The sequence below is a fragment of the Callospermophilus lateralis genome, chromosome 3 (genome assembly GCF_048772815.1).
Source record: "Callospermophilus lateralis isolate mCalLat2 chromosome 3, mCalLat2.hap1, whole genome shotgun sequence".
Lineage (NCBI taxonomy): Eukaryota > Metazoa > Chordata > Mammalia > Rodentia > Sciuridae > Callospermophilus > Callospermophilus lateralis.
Genome location: NC_135307.1, coordinates 4,139,199 through 4,162,405, shown reverse-complemented (window position 1 = coordinate 4,162,405; position 23,207 = coordinate 4,139,199). Strand labels below are relative to the sequence as shown.

The window sequence follows — 23,207 nt, the reverse complement described above, 5'->3', positions numbered from 1 at the left end:
CCACTGCTGGCGCCCACCTCCTACCCTGTTGCCCCCTCCTGTGGGGGTGCTGGGTCTCTGACCTGTGGCCTCCTCATCCCTGAGACCTTAGTCTTTTCCTGTCTTCCATGAAGGCCAAGGATAGGCTGGTCTTGCCCAATAAAGGGTTTTTTCTTGCTCTTGCCATCAGAGTGAACACCTCCTGCCCTGCCCACCCTTCTGCCCCTACCTGGTGAGGAGCTGGGCTGGTTTTGCCCCTGCTGGTTCACACAGCTGGGTAGTGGGAGGGGTCCTCCCTTGCCAGGTGGCAGTGGGGCAGGGGGAATGGCTACTAAGCCAAGGGGCCCAGGGTGGCCAGTGGCTTCAGTCTGCACCAATCCAGGCTCAGAATTTAAAGGTACTGGTGCCTGGTGCTAAAGAAGCAGTGTGGTGCTCGCCAGCAGCTGAGGAGGCTGAGGCAGGAGGATCCCCAGTTCAAAGCCAGCCGCAGCAAAAGCGAGGTGCTAAACCTGTCTCTAAATAAAATACAAAATAAGGCTGGGGATGTAGCTCTGGGGTCAAGTGCCCCTGAATTCAATCATGGGTACCTCCAGCCCCCCCCCCCAAAAAAAAAAAGCAGTGTGGAGAGAACCCATGTCACCTATAGAGGTGGAGGAGGAGACCAGAGGGATAGACCCAGGATATACTGGGGTGGAGGGGCTGCCGGTAGCTCCCATCCTTACCGCAAGCAGCTCAGGCCCAGGGCCCTGGCCAGTTGGCCTAGGAGAGGGCCTTCAGGTGGACATGGACACTCTGGGGATGCTGTCCTGGAGAGTCAGGAGGGGCTAGTCGCCCCCTCTGCTGGGCCTGTGGAGCATGTGGAGCACTGGGAGGCAGCACGGTCTCAGCCCTGGGCGTTCTTCAGGGGTCAGCCTGAATGAGAGATTCTCCATCCACAGAAGCGTTCTGGAGGCAGGCAGAGCGTTGGCAGAGGGACACGCGTGCTCTGGCAAACTGTTCAGAAGGTTGAGGAAAGCAAAAGCCTCTTTTTTTTTTTTTTCATTTTTAGTTGTAGATGGACGTAATACCTTCATTTTGTTTATTTATTTTTATTTGGTGCTGAGGATCAAACCCGGTACCTACAGGTGCTAGGCAAGTGCTGTGCCACCGAGCTACATTCCAGCCCTAAGAAGAAGGGTTTTTTGTTCATGGCCCTGAGCATTGAACCCAGGGGCGCTCTGCCACTGAGCTAGACTCCCAACCCTTTTTTATTCTGAGATAGGGTCTTCTTGCTAAATTGCTGAGGGTCTCACCAAATTGTCCAGGCTGGCCTTGAACTTGGGACCTTCCTCCACATCCTACAGCATGGGCCACCATGCCTGGGTGAGGAAAGACATTTTTTGGGTGAGGAGGATCATATAAAATATTCTGAGCCGGCCACCTGGGAGGACTGGCCCCAGCCTGTGGCCTGCAGTCCTCTTTGCAGAGGCACCTGCTGTGCAGTGGGGCCCTGGCAGTCTCAGAGAACAGGCATGTGCACCAAATCCCCTCCCTCCCCATCTCCTGGTTTTATTTTTATTTTGGTTAAAGCCTGACAGAAGTGACCTCACTTTGGTTCTCACAACTTTCATATTACCTTTTAATCAATGTCTTCTTCTGAAAGCATCACCCATCAATTATCTTATAGTTCAGTTCTGTTTGAGATGGGGTCTCTGTTGCCAAGGCTGGCTTTGAACTTCTGGACTCAGAAATCCTCCTGCCTCAGCCTCCCTAGTAGCTGGGACTATAGGTGTGTGTCACTGTAGTGAGCTCCACTGCCCCTGGCAGCTTATGGTTGCGGCTCTTTTGTTCTATTTGGTACAGAGATTAAATTCAGGGCACATCCCCAGCCCTTATTTGTATTTTATTTTAAGACAGGGTCTCACTGAGTTGTTTAGCACCTCACTTTTGCTGAGACTGGCTTTGAATGAATTCAAGTTCCTCCTGCCTCAGCCTCCAGAGCTGCTGGGATTACAGGTCCTACTGTACCCAGCTCTCTCTCTCTCTTTTTTTTTTTAGTTGGGGATTCAGCCCAGGGGTGTTTTACCACTGAGCTTTTTTCCCTTTTTTTGGTACCAATGATTGAACCCAGGGCACTTACACTTAAGCACTGAGCCACATCCCTGACTGGCTTTGAGACATGGTCTAGCTAAGTTGCTGAGGCTAGCCTTGAACTTGCAATCCTCCTCCCTCAGCCTCCAGACTCACTGGAATTGCAGGTGCACAGCACACACCCAGCCTATTCAGGTTTTTTATACACTCTTGGTTTGATTTCGGTAGGTCATGTGTCCAGAAATTTGTCCACATGTAGACTTTAAGTTGGTAACATAATTTTTCAAAATAGTCTCAAAAGATCCTTTGAATTTGTTATTAGTTATAATGTCTCTTTCTCATTTCTAATTTTATTTATTTGGGTCCGCTCTCTCTTTATGGTTAGATTATAGAGCTGAAGGTTTGTCAATTTTGTTTATATTTTTAAAGAACCAGCTCTTTGGGCAGAAAGATATTTTCTTATGGCTCGCTATATGAAAAAATACTGTTTCCTTTTAGATTATTAATCATTTAATTAACTCTTTCATCACCCTAAGCCAGTGTTTGCAGGCAAACCAAAATTCTTATTTCTAAAAGGGGGTAACTCTCTGGTGTCTAGATTACTTCGGAGCTATGGTAAATTACAACACCATTAATTTGGAAAGGTTTTCCCATCTTGACTGAAATGCCATAAAAAAAAACTTTAAAGCTGGGGTTTACCCTTTTTTTCTTTTTTATAAAAAATATTTATTTTTTCGTTGTAGTTGGACACAATACCTTTATTTTATTTATTTATTTTTATGTGGTGTTGAGGATCAAACCCAGGGCCTCGCGTGTGCGAGGCGAGCCCTCTAACTGCTGAGCCCCAGCCCCAGTCCCAGCCCTTTTCTTTTTTTTTTTTTAATTTAGTTTTTAGTTGTAGTAGGACACAGCACTTTTATTTTGGTTATTTTTATTTATTTATTTATTTTAAAGAGAGAGAATTTTTAATATTTATTTTAGTTTTCAGTGGACACAACATCTTTGTTTGTATGTGGTGCTGAGGATCGAACCCGGGCCGCACGCATGCCAGGCGAGCGCGCTACCGCTTGAGCCACATCCCCAGCCCTGTTTTAGTTATTTTTATGTGGTGCTGAGGATCAAACCCAGGGCCTTACACATGCTTGGCAAGCACTTTACCACTGAGCCACAACCCCAGCCCGTCTTTTTCTTAATAAAATGGAAAAGTCAGATTCAAAATAGGCACAGGAAGAGAGCCTTTACATTAGCAGTATAACTGCACATTTAAGAATTGTCTTCCAGTGATGTGCAGCCAGAAGATGCCCAGGAATGGACCACTCTGTGGTGGCTGGAGTCCCTGGAGGGTGAGGTTGTGTTCTGAAACCTTGGGGTCCCACTTTGTTTCCATCTCCCAAAGTGTCTCCCACAGCATGGAAAACCTGAGCGCTGCCGGGAGCTGCGGGTGTGGGCAGAAACCCTTGTTTTGCTGAGCACACCCGGCACAGGAGTCTCTACTTGCAGACAGCCAGTCTTGTCTGTGACCACACTGTCCAGGCTGCATGGGAATTTTCTTGTGTCTGACAGGCACCCAGCGGGCACCTCACCTGCCTATGACCAGGCAATCACCATGCTGCACCTAGACATTACTCTCTCACGGCTGGTGGGACCTGCTAATGGCTTTTGAGTGGCCACCCTGTCCCCATGTCCACCTGTTTTACAATGTTTATTTTGCTCTTGGAAGATTTTCAGAAACAAGTAGCGAGAAAAGTAAAGAAGCTGAATCATTTATAGACACCTGTAACCAAAGTGAAACCAAAATAAAGGTGCTCACAAGTCTTCAATTAGACACGCAGGTCACACGAAGTATTCCACTGGGCACACAAACTGGAAGCAGTTCACCAGAGGACACATCAAGTCCTGGCAGAGTTCTGAGGAAATGTGAATAAGCATGGGCAGGGACTGGCTGAGCAGGCTTGCGTACCCAAAAGGGCTTATCCTAAAGCCAGCAGAGAGCCTCTACCAAAAAGGGGGGTCCAGCCCAAGAGGATTCAGCAGGGCAAAAAAAGGCCAGCCCCAGAACTGCACAAAGGTCCAGTGTGGACAGCACACCTGCTTCCTGGAGCCATCCGCCCGCTCCTGGCTTCAGGTCCACTGCTGACACCAGGTGTGTCCACCTAAATACCCACCAGAGAGTCTCTAAGGAATGTTTTGGACGACAGAATGCTGCAGTGGGGACACGGTGCCGTAGCAAGCTATAGATGTGTTCAGAGGCTTTAGGAAGGGGGAGGTTTTAGAGCAAATGACTTCTGAGTGGCCATCATGTCAGACTGTGAGACAGGGACCCTTGGCTGGGAGGGTTGACATGGGTGGCTCCAGGCTGGAGCTGGAGGGACAACTGCTGGGTGGACAGTATTTTTTTTTTCTTTTATTCCCTGGGGATTGAAATCCTGGCCTCGCACATGCAAGGTAAGCACTCTACCAAGTGACAGGGCCACCCCCTTGCATGGGCACTTGGTGTGAGGCGGGGCAGCCTCGGCCTCCGTGCGGCTCTGGCCCAGTGGTCTTGTTCCTCAGGCAGGCTGCACTTGAGTCCCCTGCTTCACAGCCTCCAACTTCATTTTTCCATTGGTTGGGACTTGACAAGATTGGCTGCATTCTGAGTCCACAGCTTTCAAGTGCATCACCGCAGAGTGAGGCCGCGCCTCCCCCGAGGATGGCCGACCAGTAGGCTGCTGCCAGAGCTGGAGCCAGGCGCCCTGGGACTGCAGCGTGGGAAGACAGACCACAGCTGTGCACATGTGCAAGGGCATGCAGACACGGCCAAGGGCGCGGACCTGCCACGTGCAGCTTGTGCAGGAGCTGAGTGGCCCTGGCATAGCCTGGCCTCCCTTGGGTAGTGGCCTGCTGGCTGGGCTGCAGTCTGTCACTCTGGCCACATGCCATTCCCCTATGTGGATGCCACAGTCTACCACAGCATTTCCAAACAGTGGCAGAAACCTGAGGCAGTTTGAGGCCTGAGGACAGGCATGTGGGGTGGAGCTGACAGCCCGCCCTGTGGACCCTTGAGGGCTCTGCTTCTCTGTCTTCATAGGTCCCTTTTTGCCTGTGTGGCCACTACTGCTCCCACCAGGTCTGCAGTGGGACAGGAAGAAGGCTGCATGCCCCCCACATGGTGTGGTGTTCAGCTTGCCAAGGAAACGGGGACAGATCAATGCCGACCTCTTGTGGGCAGGACCCTGAGGGCTGATTTGCCTGAAATTTGCCCTGTCGCTCCCCTGGCTCAGGACAGGCCACTGGCCAACGTGGATTGCAGAACAGCACAGAGCTAGGGGTAGCTGCTGCCATCACAGTAGAGTGGGCACTTCCCAGGTCCCCGGCCCTGCCCGCCACCCAGCTGGCTGCTCTCTGAACTCATCCTCAGGCCACACGCCTGGGCAGGTGCCTTTGCTGCGTTCATCTTACTAAGGATGGACTAGCTGGAAGTCCCAGTGAGTGGCAAGCATCACCTGATTCACTGTAGGCTGCTCCTGATCCCTGGCCAGGGGGTCGGTCACCTGCTCCAGGACGCCCTCTGCTGGGGAACTGAGATGTATCCGTGGACAGGCAGCCCCTCCAGGTTATGCTCTTCTGCTTAGCCCAGTGGCCTTTCATGTGACTTCTACACTGACCACAGCACAGCTTCTGTGGGCAGGGCAACACACCATGGACCTTCTGGGAGGCACTTCCTGTATGGGTTCTCCTGGCAGCGCAGGCAATTAGGGCAACATCAAACCCAAACCAACCACTGGGAACATTAAAATTGCCATCTCCTGCTTTATTGACAGGTAAATTATTCAAAAATGTTCTCACAATTCAATAATTACAAAGACTCAGACTTACATTAAAAAAGTAAAAACCAGAACCCCCAGCAGGTGCCCGCCCAGCGTGAGGCCCGGGAGGGCGGAGAGGGCAGGCAGGTGTTGGGTGTGACAGCCAGCAGTGCCACATCCCTCAGTGCCCACCCAGCCAAGCGCACCTTGTGGGAGATGGGAGCCCAGTCTCCAGCTGTGACAAGCTGCATCTGCTACCACAGTGAATCACAAGCCTCAGTGAGACAGGGCCACAGACCTGGTCACTCAATATGGGACACAGAGGGGTGAGGTTAAACGCGCAGGCATCACGCGCCATGAGCTGGGCTGATGTGCAGGAGTGTCGGGCGAGTCTACGTGATTCACACGGGCTACTAATCACGGGGCTCCATGCGGGGCGGAAAGGGAAGGCCACAGGGTGTGCCTGTAGGTGACGCTGGCTGTGGCAGGAGGCAGGCGCCTGGTGGCAAGTGGAAGTGCAGCTGCCTTCGTGGTGCTGGTGCTGCTGGCACCACACGGCTGTGACCTAGAGTACTCTGGCTCACAGGGACACGGTCACCACCAGGACTTCCACAGCTGACCTCCACGTTCCTGTCCTCAAACGTTAGTGACGCTGGGAACGACTCAGGGCTCCTACTCTTGCCCTCTGGTCTCAGACGCAGCCTCGGGAGCCAGGGTAGAGCCTAGGCCCTGAGGCTGCGTCCCGAGCCGCCTGCTGTCCCCAGTGGCGGTTCTCACGGGGCTCTGCTGAGGCAGCCAGCAGCGCCCCACAGCCTTCCCGGCTGGCTTTGGGTGGGAGGGAAGTGTGTGGTGGTCCTTCATGTGCAAACAGAAGAGTCGCCTCACGGCTGTGCAGACAAATAGATCTGGTCTATGCCACGCATGACGTGGTGTAAAACTGACCATTACTCTAATAAAGACTTTTCTCCATCTCCATATCTACAAACGGATCTACATTTCCTTGGACAACACTGGAGGGTCAGCTCAGTCTTGGCACTGATGCTGGGGCCATCCCCGCTCCCTGACCCCACGGTGGTGCTCTGGTGGTCTCAGGCATCACAGGTTGGCTGCTCCAGGCCTTCGAGGGGGAGCTGGCTCCTGTGGGGCGAGTTGGGGCTCGGCGGGCCGCTGGGGTTGGAGCTGTTTGAGGGAGTTGAGTGTTTGGTGGAATCCGAGTCAGGCTGTCAATGCAAAAAGAACACGTGAGAACCAGCTGTCACAGGGCTGGGAGGCCATATACGGCCCTGGAGGGACAGGCACAGTGGCTGCTCTTTTCCTGTTAGGAAAAACACTACATAAGCTATTCACGAGGTCCTTAAGCTTGCTGGTGTCAGCCTGTAAAGGCACTCAGAAAGGACCTGGTACTGACAATTACAGAATAGAGACTCGACGGTGAAGCAGCCAGATGACCTGCAACCAAAGGGCCAAAAGTCATAAATGACACTCTCTTGGGAGTATGCACTCAACACGGTGAAAGGACCTTTATGAAAAATCCACAGCTGATACCATTCAGTGGAGACAGCTTTCTCCTGTATCAGGAAAAAGCCAAGGGTGTGCTTTTAACGCCACAGCTCGACACTGCACTGGAAGTTCCAGCCAGCAACACTGGGCCAGAAAAGGCCACAGAGGCGCCCAGGTTGGAAAAGAAGCCCAATGATCTCCATTTGTAGAATACGTGACTCCATCCATGGGAAATCCCAAAGAACTCACAAAAACCAAGTGAATTCAGCACAGCTGCAAGTACAAGATCAACACAAGGGAAATCAGCTGTGCTTCTACCCACCAGCCATGAATAACTTGAAAAGGAAACTGAGAAAAACAAGTCCATTTACAATAGTATTTCAAAAGAGTAAATATAAAAAATAAATTTAACCAAGGAGGCAAAAGATTTGTATGTTATAAATCGCAAATCACTTTTAAAAATCAGTCAGTCAATCAATGGAAAGATATCCCATGTTCATGGATTGAAAGACTTAAGATGGTATTACTCCCCAAAGTGGTCTACAGATTCGACACAATCTCTACTGAAATTCCAATGGCTTTTTTGCAGAAATAGAAAAGCTTTCCTCAGTTTCATATACAAGTACAAGGGTCCCAGAATAGTCAAAGCAATATTAAACAGAAAGAAAGCTTAAGGATTCACACTTCCCAAACTTACTACTTCAAAATACACTACAACACCGTGGTACCAATGTAAAGGCAGATATACAGATAATGGAATAGAATGGAGAGACCAGAAATAATACCTGTGGTCAACTGATTTTTCAATATAGGTGCCGAGACCATCCAGTGGGAAAAACAAACCTTAAACAAATGTGCTGAGTATTTACATGCAGAAGAAGGAAGTCAGAGCTCTACCTCACATCACAAGCAAAATTACTCCAACAGACCAGCAGCCTAAACATGATAGCTAAAACCATAGAGCTCATAGATGAAAACAGGAGTAAATCTTCATCACCCTGGACTTGGCAATAGTGGATTATTAGGTTAAGACTTCTAAAATCCAAGCAACAGAAGGAAAAAAATAAAAAGTAAAAAATAAATTGGACTTCACCAAAATTCGAACCTTTTATATATCAAAGCACATTATTAAGAACGTGATATGATGACATGCAGGAGAAAATGTCTGCAAAAGACATATATGATTAGGGTCTAGCATTTAGAATACATATAAGAAAATATCCCAATTAAAAACAGACATGGGGGGTTGGGGACATAGCTCATTGGTAGAACACTTGCCTCGCATACACAAGGCCCTGGGTTCAATCCCCAGCACCACAAAAAAATAAAGAAATAAAAAGCCACTTTTATGTGTCATGATCTCACATGAGTTTAAAAGAACAAACAGGGTGCATGTAGAATAAACAGGGTGCCTACCCGGGGACAGCTGGGCCCTACAGGACTCCCTCGGCCCGGGAGGAACCTGGGCCAACTACATACTGTTAGCCAGCAAAGGAGGGCCATGGCCTGTTCCAGTGCAAAGGGACTAGAGAGACAGGCAGTGACAGGTGGTGCCTGGTGTACTCGGTCTTGCCCCAGAGGAAATGTGATGAAGGATGTTGCTGGGACACGGAGAAAACTGGAACACGCAGACTGTCAACTTGACAGGTGTGCACCATGGTCACCTAAGGGAGCGTCCCTGCCTTAGGTCAAAGGGCATGATACAAGCAACCAGCGGGGAAATTTCAGGAGAAACTCATGTGACTCTCTGAGACCTGGGTGGCTAGGGGTTTGCCACTCTTAACCTCATTCAGAGAATCAGACAAGCCCTGACTGAGGGGTATTCTCCAAAAGAACTGTACTTTCTAAAACCAGTTTAATGCCATAAAAGATTTAAAGAAAAAAGAAAGAAAAGCCAAACCCAGCCAGGGCCAGGGCCTCAGGAGGCTGAAGCAGGAGAATTCCAAGTTCAAAGTCAGCCTCTGCAAGTTAGTGAGACTTATCTCAAAACTAAAAAAGGGTAGAGATGTAGCTTAGTGGGAGAGCACCCCTGGGTTCAACTCTCAAAACCATAAGTAAAGTAAGACAGATAAAAAAATAAAATAAATAAAAAATTCAAAAGGCCAGACACATAAGACTGAAAAGACCTGGCAGGTAATAGTGTGCACACCCCATGACTGCATTCTGGATTTAGAAGGGGGTTTGAGGATGAATGGCCCAGGACCAGGGCAAGTGCCTGAGAGTGGCAAGTGGCCACGGCTGTGGGGCACCCTCACTCAGACGCTCACAGAGGGCTGCAATGCTGCAGGTGCCTTCAACTGGCTCTTCCAAAAGAATAAAGGGAAACGGGAGGACAAATTTGGCTCAGTCCTCGTGTGGTCTGCTCATGCTACTGCTCTTGCGACTTTACTGGAAGTTTAAAGAGTTTTAAAATAGTCAAGGGGATAAAAACAGGAGGGGGAAGACCTTCCTTTACAAGGCAGCAGTTTCAGGCAGTAGGAGGCCTGTTGAAACCTTCCAGGAAAGAAAGCCCCACATTAAGACAACTGTGTGACACGGATGATTCCCCCCGGAACGTGAGGCCGTATGGATGAACTATGGAGCAAAACGCTCACAGACAGACGCTAGGAGCACGCTGGTAAGACAGCAGGCATGATCAGGGACACAAGGGAATATGCCATAATGATGTATAACATCTGCAGGCATCAAAAGCCCAGAGGCCACTTGGGAAGGCTAGATAAGAACCTGGACAGCCCTGAGAATGCTGCCAGTCAAGAAGAGCACCCTGGCCAGGTGAGGGGCCTGTGGATCCAGACCTGTTCTACAGGACTCTCCTAGTGGTGCTCTGAGGCCCCAGGGCAAGGGCACAGGCACTGCACTGATCACATGCACAGCTGCGTTGGCAACTACCTGAAGGCACACATATGTGCTCATGTCACATTCTTTCAAGATGCCATGACAAACAGTACTCTGCAAAGGTTTTTTTTTTGGTGTTGGAGTAGAACCTGGGGCTTCACATGTGCTGGGCACCTGCTCCCCAAGAACTACATCTCCAGATTTGTTTTTGGTACCAGAGAGTGAACCCCAAGGTCACTCAACCACTGAGCCACATCCCCAGCCCTTCTTAAAAACTTTATTTAGAGGTAGAACCTCATTAAGTACCCTTAGCTTCCTGAATTGCTGGGATTGCAGGTGGGTGCCACTATGCCTGGCTTTTCATTTTATTTTTAGACAAGGTCCTGCTAATTTGCCCAAGCTGGTCTCCTGAAAAGCGTTTGAGTAGACTCCATGGAAAACAGCATCTGTCAGCAGCTGGAAAACACATTCCTGCAGCATCCAGTGGACCATGGGGAGCTGGCGAGGGGGAAGAATGGGAAGATATGGAAGGGCCGGCTGATCTGTTCTGGGGAGACAGCCTCAGTGGGCCTCTGGTTGGCAGCAAATGCTGGACAGCACTCTGTGCTGGGCTGAGGCTGTGGGCGGAGCCAGCACCTCCACCCTTGCCTATGGGCAGCAATACCAAGGCCCTCATTTCCAGGCCACCTGCAGTGCCAGATGAGTTCCAATTCACTTCTCTGTATCTTGGCCACACTACACACAGGGGAGACTGAGGCATGGGGCAGTATGGCCTCAAAGCAGAGGAGGGTGCTGCTGCCCACTCCCAGCACCAAGTGGCTCAGGAAAGGAAGGAGAGCAGAGCCCAGAAAGGAAGTTCCTCCAGGACCAGGGCAGCTGCTGGAATGTCACATGCACATGTAAATATTGTATAGAAAATTCTGGAAGGTGTGAAGCTTCTGGGAGAAAATAAATTTCCAGGGAAGTTTTCATCAGGATGTGCCTGTCACATCCTCAGCAGCTCTGCTGGAGGGGCTGGGCTAGCACTGGGGCAGAGAGGGGCTATGCAGGAGACCAGGACTCAGGACCAAGGAGGAGACATGCACACCTCCCTCAGGACATATAGACCTCTGGAGGGGCTGGCAACACTGCCCAGGCCTCCAGGCCTTGGACTGCTCCCCTGCGGGCCACAGCTGCGCGAGCCTCCTCCTCCCAGCCCTCAGCATGCTTGACCTGGGTGCTGTCCTAGAGGTAGTGCAGAGTCCTTCTCAAAAGCCACTTTGGTCCTCTCTACCAGTGGACCTACAGGTGGATATGCCACTTTGTGTTGCTGGGGCAAAGCCCTACCTCTTTGTCAAAGTCCTGGTCGGGGTCGGACATGCTCCTCAGAGGTACGGTCCCTCCAGGCTCTGGCCCACCTGCAAAGCAAGAACAGCCGTCACCTTAGGGAACAGCTGTGAGCTGATGGAGCTCAATTCCTGCTCAGCCCCACCCCTTTCTGGTACCTGAGGAGGGCCAGGAGACGTAGGGCTTGCTCCTGCAGGGAGGCTGCCGGGCCAGGCTGGCAGGGGCAGGGCCAGGCCTCTCCTCCTGGGTGAGCGGTGCAGCACTCTGGGAGAGAGAGCATTGCATGAGCAGGGGACAGTGACCACAGACTGCACCAGCACCCAGGCCCACAACAAGGTCTGCACAATGGGACTTTAGTGGGCAAATGGGTTGCAGATCTCTGGACATAGCCTCCACTAGGTTTGAGATAAGAACCAGTCATGACAATTTCACAAGTCAAATCCTACAATTTCTTTCTTCTTTTTTTTTTTTTTGTGGGGGGAGTTTCTAGGGACTGAGCCAGGGGTGCTCTACCACTGAGCTATACACCCAACCCTTATTTTTGGAGATGGGGTCTTGTTAAATTGCAGAGGCTAGTCTTAAACTGTGATTCTCCTGCCTCAGCCTCAGCTTGGTTTCAGGTGTGCCTCACTGGGCCCAACTTGCACATTTAGGATTTTTAAAAAGCATGTCACTGTGTTTATACTAAGAAGTTAGAAACCATTCTCTTAGGGCTGGTTTCCTAAGGGACAATGAGGTGAAAACAGCAGGGCCTGCCACCAGCCAAGATGCCCACCCATGGTGTAGCAAGTGGCTCAAGGTGGCACACGGATGCCCAGGACAAGAAAAATGCTAGAGAAGGGAGCTTAAGCAGGTGGCCACATGATAGGTGCTCCAGGTCAATGTGACAGTGAGAGGCTGGGGAGCAAGGTCCTAGGTGGGCCCTGCTTCGAGTTTCAGAGCCAGCTGCCTGCACAGGACGCCCCCCACCCCCCAGCCCTGAACGCACCAGAGGCAGGTCCATGAGCACCTGCATCCCGTCGCCTGGGCCCATGTGGGCCACATGGTTGAAGTTGGTGGGGTTGGATATCATCTTGGACCTCAATTCTGGGTCTCTGAGCATCTCTCTGGGGAAAGGAAACGTTCTGAGATTCAGGAATATGTAAAAATCCTCTCAGCTCCGAGCCAGTCCTTTCTCAGGCAAGGCCTGGCCAGCCAGGGCCCTGGCCCTTACCGCCTCTGCTGCAGCCTCTCCTCCTCCGGCACCTTGAAGACAAAGCGCCGTTTGCTTCGAGTCCGGAGCATCTGCTTCTTGCTGCTGTCTGAGGTGTCTGGCACATTGAGGACCGTTCCTGCAGCAGAGAGCATGCAGTCACCATGGCTGCTGCTGAGTGGCAAGTATCCCCCAGGCCTGAGAGCAACTGCTGGGTGCTTGGGGCCAGGCTTCTGCCCCCTATGATGGGAGGCTCACCTGAGGACTTGCTCTTGAAGTAGATAAGGCGCGGAGGCTCACAGCCAAGGAGGTTGAGGCTGCCATCAGAGTTCAGGGGCCTTATCTGTGTTGGAAATCAGAGAGTGACAGTCACGTTTGGCCACAGGTGGGCAGGGGAAGCCCACCCACACAAGACCACGAGGCTGCCTCACCCTCCGCAGGCCGATGGTCTGTACCCACTCCATGGTGCACACGTCGAAGACGTCCACGCCGTACTCACTGTACACGGTAACGTGGGAGCCGCTGCAGCCTGACACAGATGGAGCCAATGGGTGAGTAGCAGCACTGGGCCCTGCCTGCTACCTCCTAAGGCCACCTCGGCCTGACAAAGTGCAGAGAAGGGGGCAGCACTGCCTGCTCCCTGGGCTTCATGTTCCCACCTTACCAGTCGTGTTCATTACAGGGTGATACACACGTTTAACGTGTCACCCCCCCCACCCCCAGCGTAACTACATAAATTTTTGGTGCTGGGGATGGAACTCACATGCTCAACCACTGAGCCACATCCCCAGCCTTTTTTTATTTTTGAGACAGGGTCTCACTAAGTTGCTGAGGGCTTTGCTAAGTGGCTTAGGCTGGTCTTGAACTTGTGGTCCTCCTGCCTAAGCTTCTAGGGTATCTGGGATTGAAGGTGTGTGCCACGGACTTGTCTGTATATGACAGCTTAAACACCACAGTATAGATACTTAGAATGATTTTAAAAGCTTGTTTTTTCATCTAGTTCTCCTATAAGAATTGATGGTTATAGAAGCCTATCTAGGTCCACAGGTGTAGAGTTCAGGTGGGGCCAACTATTCAGCACCATGCAGTGGGGTGGTCCCTCGTCCAGACACCACCAAGGCAGGCAGGTTCTGGGTGAGTGTGTGAGACCTCGCCACAGCATGGTTCTGTCAAACAGATCCCTCAGGATGTGGGGGAACCCTCTAGCAGCCTGCTCTGAAAACACATGAGAATGGTCACTTATGGCTGGTGTATCTTCCCATTGACTGACAGCAGCTGGCCAGCCGTTAGGTTGACAGTGGGCATGGGAGGTTGAGAGGATGCCCCCATTTTTGAGGATGGCAGTGAAGGCCACCTGCATGACCTGATGGACTAGGAGCAGTGGGTGACCACTTCCCACAGGGGGCCACCCTCTAGGCACCCTAACTGCTGCTATTCAACCTCCCCCTGGCACAGTTCCCAGGTGGCCCCTCATGGACAGGCAAAGCTAAAAGCCAGCAGGGCATGAAGTTAAGAGAAAGCTGTGCCCAGTCTTCCAAATCCCAGGTCAGTTGACCTCATGCTGTCCAGCTGGAGTGCGCATGAGCACCTCGGCTCCACTTCCGGCTCGTCCTGCAGCCAGCCCGCACCGCCAGCCTCTCCTGCCCCTGTGCAGGGGAAAGGAAGGACAGCAGGGCCGGGGAGGTAGACAGGGTGCTGGGCCTAGTCACCAGCTTCTCACAAGTGACATTCCAGACACGAGGCTGGCCCACTTTTTAAAGGCCACATGCAAAAGCTGACCCTGAATTGACTTTCAGGTGTGCAATCTTCACAGGGGAATTCTGGGAGAAGAACTCTTACTTGCTGTGGGGGTTTCGTTTCTGATAAATGAAAAAATTGAGATGTCTAAAGAAACAAATAACCTAAAAAATTAATACAGCAGAGAGAATATGGGCTTTGGAGTTTGAAGATTAGCAAGTTACAGAACCGCTGTGGTTCTCAGTCTCCTCTGCAAGACCTTACTGGCATCACTAAGAGATGGCCAGGTACACAGTACTCAGCATACAGATCTGCAGAAGCACCTCTTCACCCTAAATGTTAAATTATTTTTTACCAGCTCTGAAATTGATTTGGCATCTGTTACGCACAGGGCAGAGAAGACAGGAGACCATGAAGGCAGAGACACAATGACCTCAGGTGTCCATGGTTATACGTGGCCACCTACAGAAACACTGCACTAGTGACCCGAATCCCTTTCAACCTCAACTGTGCCAAACAATCAAAGGACCCTGGGAAGCAGGAGTTGTGTGTGGGCAGGAGCCCTGCACTGAGTGCACTTGAGGACAGAGACCAGGAGCATGGCACCATACTCCAGGTCTGGCCTGCAGCCACCCCCACCCCAACCCTGCTGTCCCAGTGTACAGGATAGTGTGCGACACTGCAGCCCACCCCAGGCCTGGGTGTTAGCCCCAGTGCCCTGGGCACACTGCCAGTTGGCAAGGCTACAGGTAAGGAAGACGAAGGCTTCAGTTTCAGGTGATTAAGGGCAAACATGATACCCACCTCCTGCTCCAGTGCCCCCACTGCGGGCTGTGTGTCCTGCTGGCTGCCCTGCTTGCTGGCTACCTGCTACTACCCTGATAATCCCATGACAGCCAGACGGAGAACTTCCAGGCTGAAGACCCTTCAAAGAACTAGGCTGCAGGCTGGCTGAAGTGGTCATCTGTCAGGCTTAGGCCCCGGAGGTGCCCAAGTCATCCCAGCTATGCCCAGTGCCACAGGTGTCCATACAGAAGTCACTAACACTGAACAAACTACTAACTCGGCTGTTTGAAAACAGAATGGCTCCTACCACTCCCAGGAAACACTGGCCCCTATGACCTAGACATCAGGGTTGACTTTTTCCTGGCCACCAAAACCCTTTAGTTTACTGTATTGCTGTATAAGTTTACACGGCCCGAGGAATGCCTTTTTAGAAAGCGTTAAACACAAGGTCCTTCTTTGATTCACTGTGCCCTCTGCCCACAGGCCCCCCATGGGGCTCTTCTGTGGGGCACCTGCAAAGCCCCAGGAGCAATGAGGCAGCATGCTCAGGGTAGCAGGCAGGCCGGGGCGACCTGCAGGGTCCCTGTACTGCTGCGGTGTGGCATCTGGCCAGTGCTCGGAGCCTAGGCCCCTCCTGCTCCTGCAACCGCTCAGCTACGGACTGGGAGACAAACCACAGCAAAGGAGCACATGCCGACCGTGGACGTGAGAAGCGGCAACGGGGTATGGCAACAGAAAACATATACATACTACAGGCGACAGGAGCCGCAGGCCACATGAGCTCCTGCATGCGTGACCTCCGGCCTTGAGGGTCCACGTACAGTCCCATGTGGCTGAAGCAAAGCAGGTACTCCTCACTTTTGAGCTCCACAGCACAAAGGGCATCGAAAGACTGCTGTGAGAGGAACGCAAGCGAGGGGTCAGTGGGATTTACCAGGTCTAGAGACGGCCCGTCCCCCTGGATGCTCAACAGAGAGAACCCAGAAGGGTAGCCGACACAGAGCCTGTCCTTGAACACGGCCATCCACTGCACATGTCCCGGAGCCACCAGCTCACTGAACTTCCTGTGGAAAGGCTTAGTTCTCTGGATCTCGTAGCAGAGGACCAGCCGCTTCACCGCAACAAACAAAAAGGTGGAGGAGCTCTTTCTTAGCGTCGCAGTGGCTATAAGCTGGCAGCCCTTGGTTTCCGGAAGCTTGATGTCAAAGTTGCCTTCTGCTCCGTCAAAGGAAGACCATGGACAGAGGTGCACGTGGTGGTTTCGCCCACAGAGGAGGATGACAATTTTCTCCTTGGGTGCAAGCTCAATCTGGTACACCTTCTTACAATCAGCAGCACGGACGATCACTGTGGTGAGGAGGACAAGGGTGAGGGGAAGCCATCGACGTCTCACAGATCCCCAGCTCTACTAGGGACCTGTGTCAAGGTCCTTGCAGCCCCCTATTGTGGCCAGTCCTAGCCATCCTCAGCACGGGGCCAGAGGCACAAACGCCCGGGAGCATCTGCCCACTGCCTACTATGGTCCTAACACCCCTGACCCCACAAGCCCCCAGTGTGCCAGGGCCCTCACTGAGCACCACTCCTGAGGGCAGTGAGGCCCTGTGGGGTAGACATGGACCTCATTCCAGTTCATGTCCTAACCAAAGAAACCTTGGTTTGAATACAGAGAACAAATGCTATCTTCAGCCTCCCCAGATCCTCCAACAAACTCTGAAAGTGCCCACCCCTCACCGGCCCCACACTAACCCTGGACCTGCAGGGGCTCAGAATCTCCATCCTCACTCTGCTCTACAATCTGAACCACTGGTCAGGCTGCTACGGCCACACAAGGCTTCTGGGCTCACCCTCACTGTGCAGAAGGGCCTGCTGGCCACAGCCCTCTGGCAAGAGTGACACATACAGCACAGAACTAAGGGACCAGTGCTTCAGTGCCTGCTGCCACCAGGTCCCCCTGCGAGGCACTCTAGCCCCGACTCTGGGGACTCTGACGTAGGGAGGATACACTCGCATCACCAGGCATGTGGTACCATCCTGCTGTCTGTCGCCTGGCATGCTAACACACTGGGGGCGCTTGGCAGAGGCAGCTATCACGGCTGCTTCCCACTGGCCTTTCTCTTGCTTACATGATGCTCCACGTGGGGACTGGACTCATACGTGGGGCCAACTCGTTTGAGCCCTTCGGGCTGCGTGCTGTAGGCACCCAGGCTGGACCTGAGATGACGGGTGGGGGCCCCTGCTCACATACCATCCCGGGTGACCTCGATGACATAGAGCCCTTCTTCCAGGCCAATGGCAATCCTGTCTCCATCTGGGGGAACAACACATGTCCTGTTAGCCAGCCATCTGCCTCTGCAGACACCTGGGAACTGCACACTGGGGCAGGGCGGTCCTGACTGAACTCTGGCCTGGAGTCACAGCCATTCCAACTTCTGCCTCTGAAGCCCACGAGGACTTACCCACGATGGCGGCAGTGAGGATGGCCTTGATGAGTGGCAGCGTGCTGTCATAGGCTTCCTGGGGGACGTGCACGACCTGGTTCCTGAGCCGGTTTTTATGGAGGATGGACTGGAGTCCTTCCAGGATCCCTACCCACTTCCTCTTCTCGTTCTCATTCTCTGTCAGAATGAGCAGCGAGCTGTTCTTAGCAGGTGAACCTAAGAGAGAGGCTGTCACCTTCACGAGGGAGAACAAAACACAGACAACAGGAGTCAGAGCCAGGCCTGCCTAGGAGCTACTCGCCCTGCAAGTCAACGAAGGAAGGTCAGGCTTCCTAGAGCTTCTGCTTCTGTCCCTGTGGGCTTCCTGGCAAGGGTCACCAGGGGCTCTTTAGCTGCTGGCCCCGCAACTCTCAGCAGCAGTAAGCAGGAAGGGGTGAGGCTATAAACACAGTCCCACAAAGTTTCTTCCTGGTCAGATTTCAGTTAATTCTGCTCTTGCCAAAACTATGGTGTAACCATCCATTTTTGCTTTCTTGGGTAATTTTATTATAATTTAAAAGTATACTCTTAGAAAGTGTCCAGGAAAGGGGCTGGGGTTGTAGCTCAGCGATAGAGTGCTTGTCTAGCACGGGCAGGACCTGGGTTCAATCCTTAGCACCACATAAAAATAAATAAATAAAATAAAGATATTGGTCCAACTACAACTAAAAAACAAAACAAAACAAACAAACAAACAAAAAACAGTATTAAAAAAAAAAAGGAAAAGAGAAGAAAAGAAAAGCAAAAGAAAAAACGTGTCCAGGAAAGACGAAGAGTCTAAAATCCTCCTTCCTCTGAGCATTCACCAGGAACTTACAAGGAAGCTTGGAGATTTTTACTAGCCATACAATGATGATGGTTGTGTAAGCATGTGACAGTGGTGACGTTTGTATTGTAAGAGGCTATTACTGAACAGAGCACTGATTCAGTGAAGAGATGACTCACAGACGTAAACGGTCAATCAAGATTTGACTCATGAAGGGAAGTGTGTGGGTTCTTTCTCTGATCCAGTCTTCACAGAAGTTTCCTAATGCCATAGCAACTAACTCTAATTCAGGGAGGGGAAGGGAGGGGAGGGGTAGGCTCAGCCACAGAGGGGCTCACAAGCCAGGTCAACTTAATTAAAAAAAAAAATGACCCCAGTTCTGCTGTTAGTGATGAGAAAATGCTGGGAGTGGCATGCTAGAGCAGAACCCTTCTGGAACCAGGAGTCACCATGGCCCAGGCAAGAGCTGCAGACCAAGAGGGAAAGGCGCTTTAGGAGGTGAAAAGGGAAGGCCAGTGAAGTGTGTGGGACCTCAGGAGTGGCTGCCAGGAAGTGTCCCACCAGAAGGTCGCAGGCTGATGGCGATGGGGGGTGCTGCTCAGTTAGGGGTTAGGGGGTGGGCAGATGTGCATGAGGACCTGGGTAAGAGAAGAAGCAGGGAAAGGGTCTGCTCTGGATGTTCACAAGTACCTGCTGCAGCACGAAATGCTCAGAGGAATCAATGTAATTTAACCATCTTCCCAGTACTGGGGATGGAACCCAGTGGTGTTCTACCTCTGAGCTAAATTCCCAGGACTTTTTACTTTCTTATTTTTGAGTACTGGAGATTGAACCCAGGGGAGCTCTACTACCAAGCCACATCTCCAGCCCTTTTCATGTTTTATTTTGCCTCGTGAAATTGCTGAGGCTGCCATCTTCCTGCCTCAACCTCCTGAGCCACCGAGATTACAGGACTGTGCCACTGCACCCAGTAACCATGTGATTTTTAAAATAATTAATGAAATATAGAAAAAAAAATCATACCCGGAATATACAGGGAATGTCTCGGCGTGTTGCGTGGATGACATCTGAGGCCAGAACTGAGCTTACTGAAAACTCGTCATCCCTGGTAAGAAAAAACACACCTGGTTGCCACCCTTCAGCAAGCCACTCTATGAAGAGGATACCCATGCCAAGCTACCTCCCCCGACACAGCAGGCCCTTGTCACCTCTTGGACCAGGAGACACTTACAGTGACCAAACCCACAACTGCTCCAGACTCCTGCAGGAGCTTCAATGGTTAGAATGGCTGAGAGCACAGGCTGCGCCCTGACTTGCACTGTCACTGTCCCACAGCTACAACTCTACATCAGTCACTTGGCATCATCAGGTGGCCATTTCTCAGCCATGTGTGAAAAGGAAGGCTGAAGCCAGCATGGAGGCATAGCTCCAGCATACCCTGGACATAGGGTCTGCATGCTGGCCACCAACTGCCTTCAGGCAGTGCCTGTGACTTAGGCTCATGCCAGCCTAGGGCACACCTCTGCATGGCAAAGGACAGTAGGGAGGGTACTGCTGCACATCTCTTGCCCCCTAAGAACCAATGCTGCAACCCGAATCTCCAGGCCAGACCCTAAATCCAGCCAGTGCAGGAGTCAATCCTGCAGCCAGCACCTGCCATCTCAGGCGGCACAGGGCAAGACAACAGCAGTGCACCCATGCACAGGCCTGCGTCCAAGCTCTGGAGAGTGCCTCCCTCTAGTCACTGGCTTGACCTGCACAGCAGCCTCTGCATCAATAGTGCAATCCTGTCCTCACTCTATAGACAGGGAGCCCGAGGACCAGAGGCATGAAGTCGGAGAAAATGGGGAGGACGGCAGGCAAAGCCCCCTGGCCTGCACTCTGCATGCATCTGATGCCAGCCAGGGTGGTAGGTACCACCTGACAGAAGAGATGAGGTCAGAGTGTCACAGCTATAGCCACACAGAGCCCTGGCTCAGAGAACTCCCAGTGGTACACAAGGCACAGACTGCCAGAGTCGGTACCATTTTTCTCTGGGATTTTCTGCTCGTTCCTGGGGTATAGTTTTGTGTTAAATTTCCATCTGGCAGATTTGAAATTTACAAATATTCAAAGCAGGAAAGTTATAGCATGTACTTAAGTAACAACTCAGTTTTTCACTCTTTGAAACAGTACACTTAGGAAGATAGAAGTATAAGCAACATTAATGGTTACCCAGCCACAAACTTATTTTAGCAAAGACAAATGTGGAACAAGATTCACAGAACATGAGTGGTGTTGTAGGCAACAAACCTGAGGTCCAGGACTTGGCTCGCGACGACGCCTGGCTGGGTGGACTTTCCCTCAGGCAGGTCGTACAGAAAGAGCTTGCAGTCACAGACCACCGCATAGGCCCGCTGCCATCCCTTCTTCACCCCTGTGGGCTTTGGGACCTACAGATGAACAGTGACCATGTTCCTCTGGGCCAGGGAGGCCAGTCAGGACATGTCTGGGCAGCAGGTGGATGCTGCAAGGCCCCCCAGGCTGGTAGTGAGGGCTGAGTCTGAATTAAGGGTGGAGTGGCCCTTGCCAAGGAAGCTCAAGGGGCTGCGGAGGAGAATTCCACACGTGACCCAGGTGATGCAGGAGCAGTGACTATGCAGCAAACAGCCAGGCTCACACCAAACACAGCACCCACGGCTGCGTGGGAAAGGACTCGGAGCTTCGCCAACTCTGAGCTTTGGAACCATGCCTTTCACTGGCCGTGCTCAGCATATGAGGAAGGAAACGTGGGGAGAGCAGGGCTTCGGTGGGCCCTCAGCCTACTCAAAGGCCTTGCTGCATTGTTTCCAGGGAGGGAAGCCTCCCAGGACCAGTGCTTGGGTCACTCATTCAGTGGAAGCACTGCTTCAGAAGGAGCTGTGTTTAGTTGTTACCACACTTCAAAGACATGGTGAGCTGACCAAAGAGAGTGAGCCAGCCAGGGCGTGGACAGAAGCTGCAGACCCCCTTCCTACCTTGACACAACCCTTGTAGGCCGTTCCTATGCCTCTCTGTACATCCACGCCGAGAGGCCTCTTTGACTGCTCAGGTGGGATGGGGCACACCTGGGGAGCACTGTCTCTGCAGGACGCATGGCAGGCAAACGCACACACTGTAAGAGAAGAGTCTGGTTCTTGCACCATGCAACTCCAAGGAGGAGCACAATGGCCCCTGGCACCCAACCCAAAGAGGGAAGGTGACATGCAGGACCTGACCTCCACAGAGCCTCCAAGGGAAACGCACAGGGGACTAGCTGTGGGTGTTATAAGCTATGATGGTTGACAGGCGATAGTTGCCTGCTGCAGCCTTCTGTGGATACAGCAAGTGCAGATGGCCAGGCCCTTACTAGTGCTTGTAAGAAGGAAGCCAGGGCCCAGAGTATGTCAAGGTCACATGTGGACAATGTGGCCTCTGGACAATGGCCAGCACTCACCCTCACAGGCGTATCCCTGGCGGATCAGTCCAACCATCAGCGAGGTGCAGTGGCTGCACTGAGTGGGGCTGGAGAAGGACTTGATGCTGAACTGATGGGCTTTGGGCTGAAGAAGAACACCAAGAAGAAGGTCAGGCAGCCCAGGAGTCAAGACAAGGTGGGTCATTCTGCTTTTTTGTCTCGAAAAGGTGGCAGCGTGCCATTTTTCTCTAGACATGTATCCTTGATGGCTCATCAGAGGACCCAAGGAGCCGAGCCAGTGGCCCACACAGCACAGCTGACCTTCTCTCTGGTGCTAGCATATCCCCCAGTGATTAGCACCAACTGGCTTTTGGGGGCCAGTTGAGGGACACATCTTGGTTGGGCTGTTGCTCAGGTGTCTTGGGTGTGTGATCAAGATGAATGTAACAGACATCTACAGCAGCCCTGTCCCCACAGCAAAATCCTAGAAAGACCTACTGTGCCAGCTGGGACAGCATGTTTATGAAGCCTAGACAGCGACAAAAGTGCCACGCTACTCTTTTGTGGCAAGACCTTGTGGAGAAGTGGGGAGTGGTGAGTGCCAACCCCAGGCAGAGCACCCCAGGGAGAGGCTAGAGGAGGGGGGCAAAACCAAGACACACAGCACCCTTATGGAGCTGCTTCTGGGTATCAGGTGCTCACAAGACAAAGGGCCTCTCAAGGCCTTGGTCCACAATCCTGCAAGGACTAATGTCTCAGAGTCCAAGCTTCAATCACTCTCAAACAAGATCAAGCTTTTCATCTCTAGCTAGAACTGCAGACACTGGTCTACGTTAAACAGAACAGAAGCTCCACCCCAGGCATAAGGCTGGGCGCTTGCTAGGCTTGACCCAGGGTAACTTATCATCTGTACCGACGTTTACATATGAGAGGAAGAGGACCACCCTGCAGAGGCCCTAGGCCAGCATAGGAAGAGGATGGAGCCACACACACACTCAGGCACAGGGGTGCACTCAAGGTGGGGACATTCAAGTATAGTTCCATTTATGGTGGGGAGAAATTCTCATCCACAACTACATCTCTAAGTGTAGCCAGATAAATACAAATAATTTTGGAGAAGGAACTGGATATAAAAGAGGTTCCCATTGAGAGAGGAACAGGGCTGGGAGACTGAACTCTGGCAGTTTCTAGCTAACCTGCGTTGTGCAGCTTCAGTATGACAGGACCAGTTGGCTCACTGTTCTAAACAATCACCACTAGAACACCAGGGCCTTACTTTGTGTACACAAACTTAATACACCCATTTTATTTACACAAACACTGTTTTCTAAAAACA

General features: G+C 51.9%; 1 protein-coding gene across 1 annotated transcript in view; it reads right to left on the bottom strand.

The window, feature by feature from the left end:
* Positions 1–5,821: 5,821 nt before the first annotated feature.
* Positions 5,822–23,207, bottom strand: part of Cdc42bpb (CDC42 binding protein kinase beta) — an 89,910-nt gene continuing 72,524 nt past the window's right edge. The window contains exons 24-37 of the mRNA XM_076849588.2: positions 21,911–22,016; positions 21,453–21,589; positions 20,749–20,888; positions 19,480–19,561; positions 17,670–17,886; positions 17,459–17,521; positions 15,964–16,560; positions 13,122–13,219; positions 12,949–13,033; positions 12,712–12,829; positions 12,487–12,604; positions 11,657–11,762; positions 11,499–11,569; positions 5,822–7,057 (exon numbers count right to left, since the gene is read on the bottom strand). Coding sequence (XP_076705703.1) covers positions 6,926–7,057; positions 11,499–11,569; positions 11,657–11,762; positions 12,487–12,604; positions 12,712–12,829; positions 12,949–13,033; positions 13,122–13,219; positions 15,964–16,560; positions 17,459–17,521; positions 17,670–17,886; positions 19,480–19,561; positions 20,749–20,888; positions 21,453–21,589; positions 21,911–22,016 — 2,070 coding nt within the window. The 3' untranslated portion in view covers positions 5,822–6,925. The remainder of the gene's footprint in view (positions 7,058–11,498; positions 11,570–11,656; positions 11,763–12,486; positions 12,605–12,711; positions 12,830–12,948; positions 13,034–13,121; positions 13,220–15,963; positions 16,561–17,458; positions 17,522–17,669; positions 17,887–19,479; positions 19,562–20,748; positions 20,889–21,452; positions 21,590–21,910; positions 22,017–23,207) is intronic.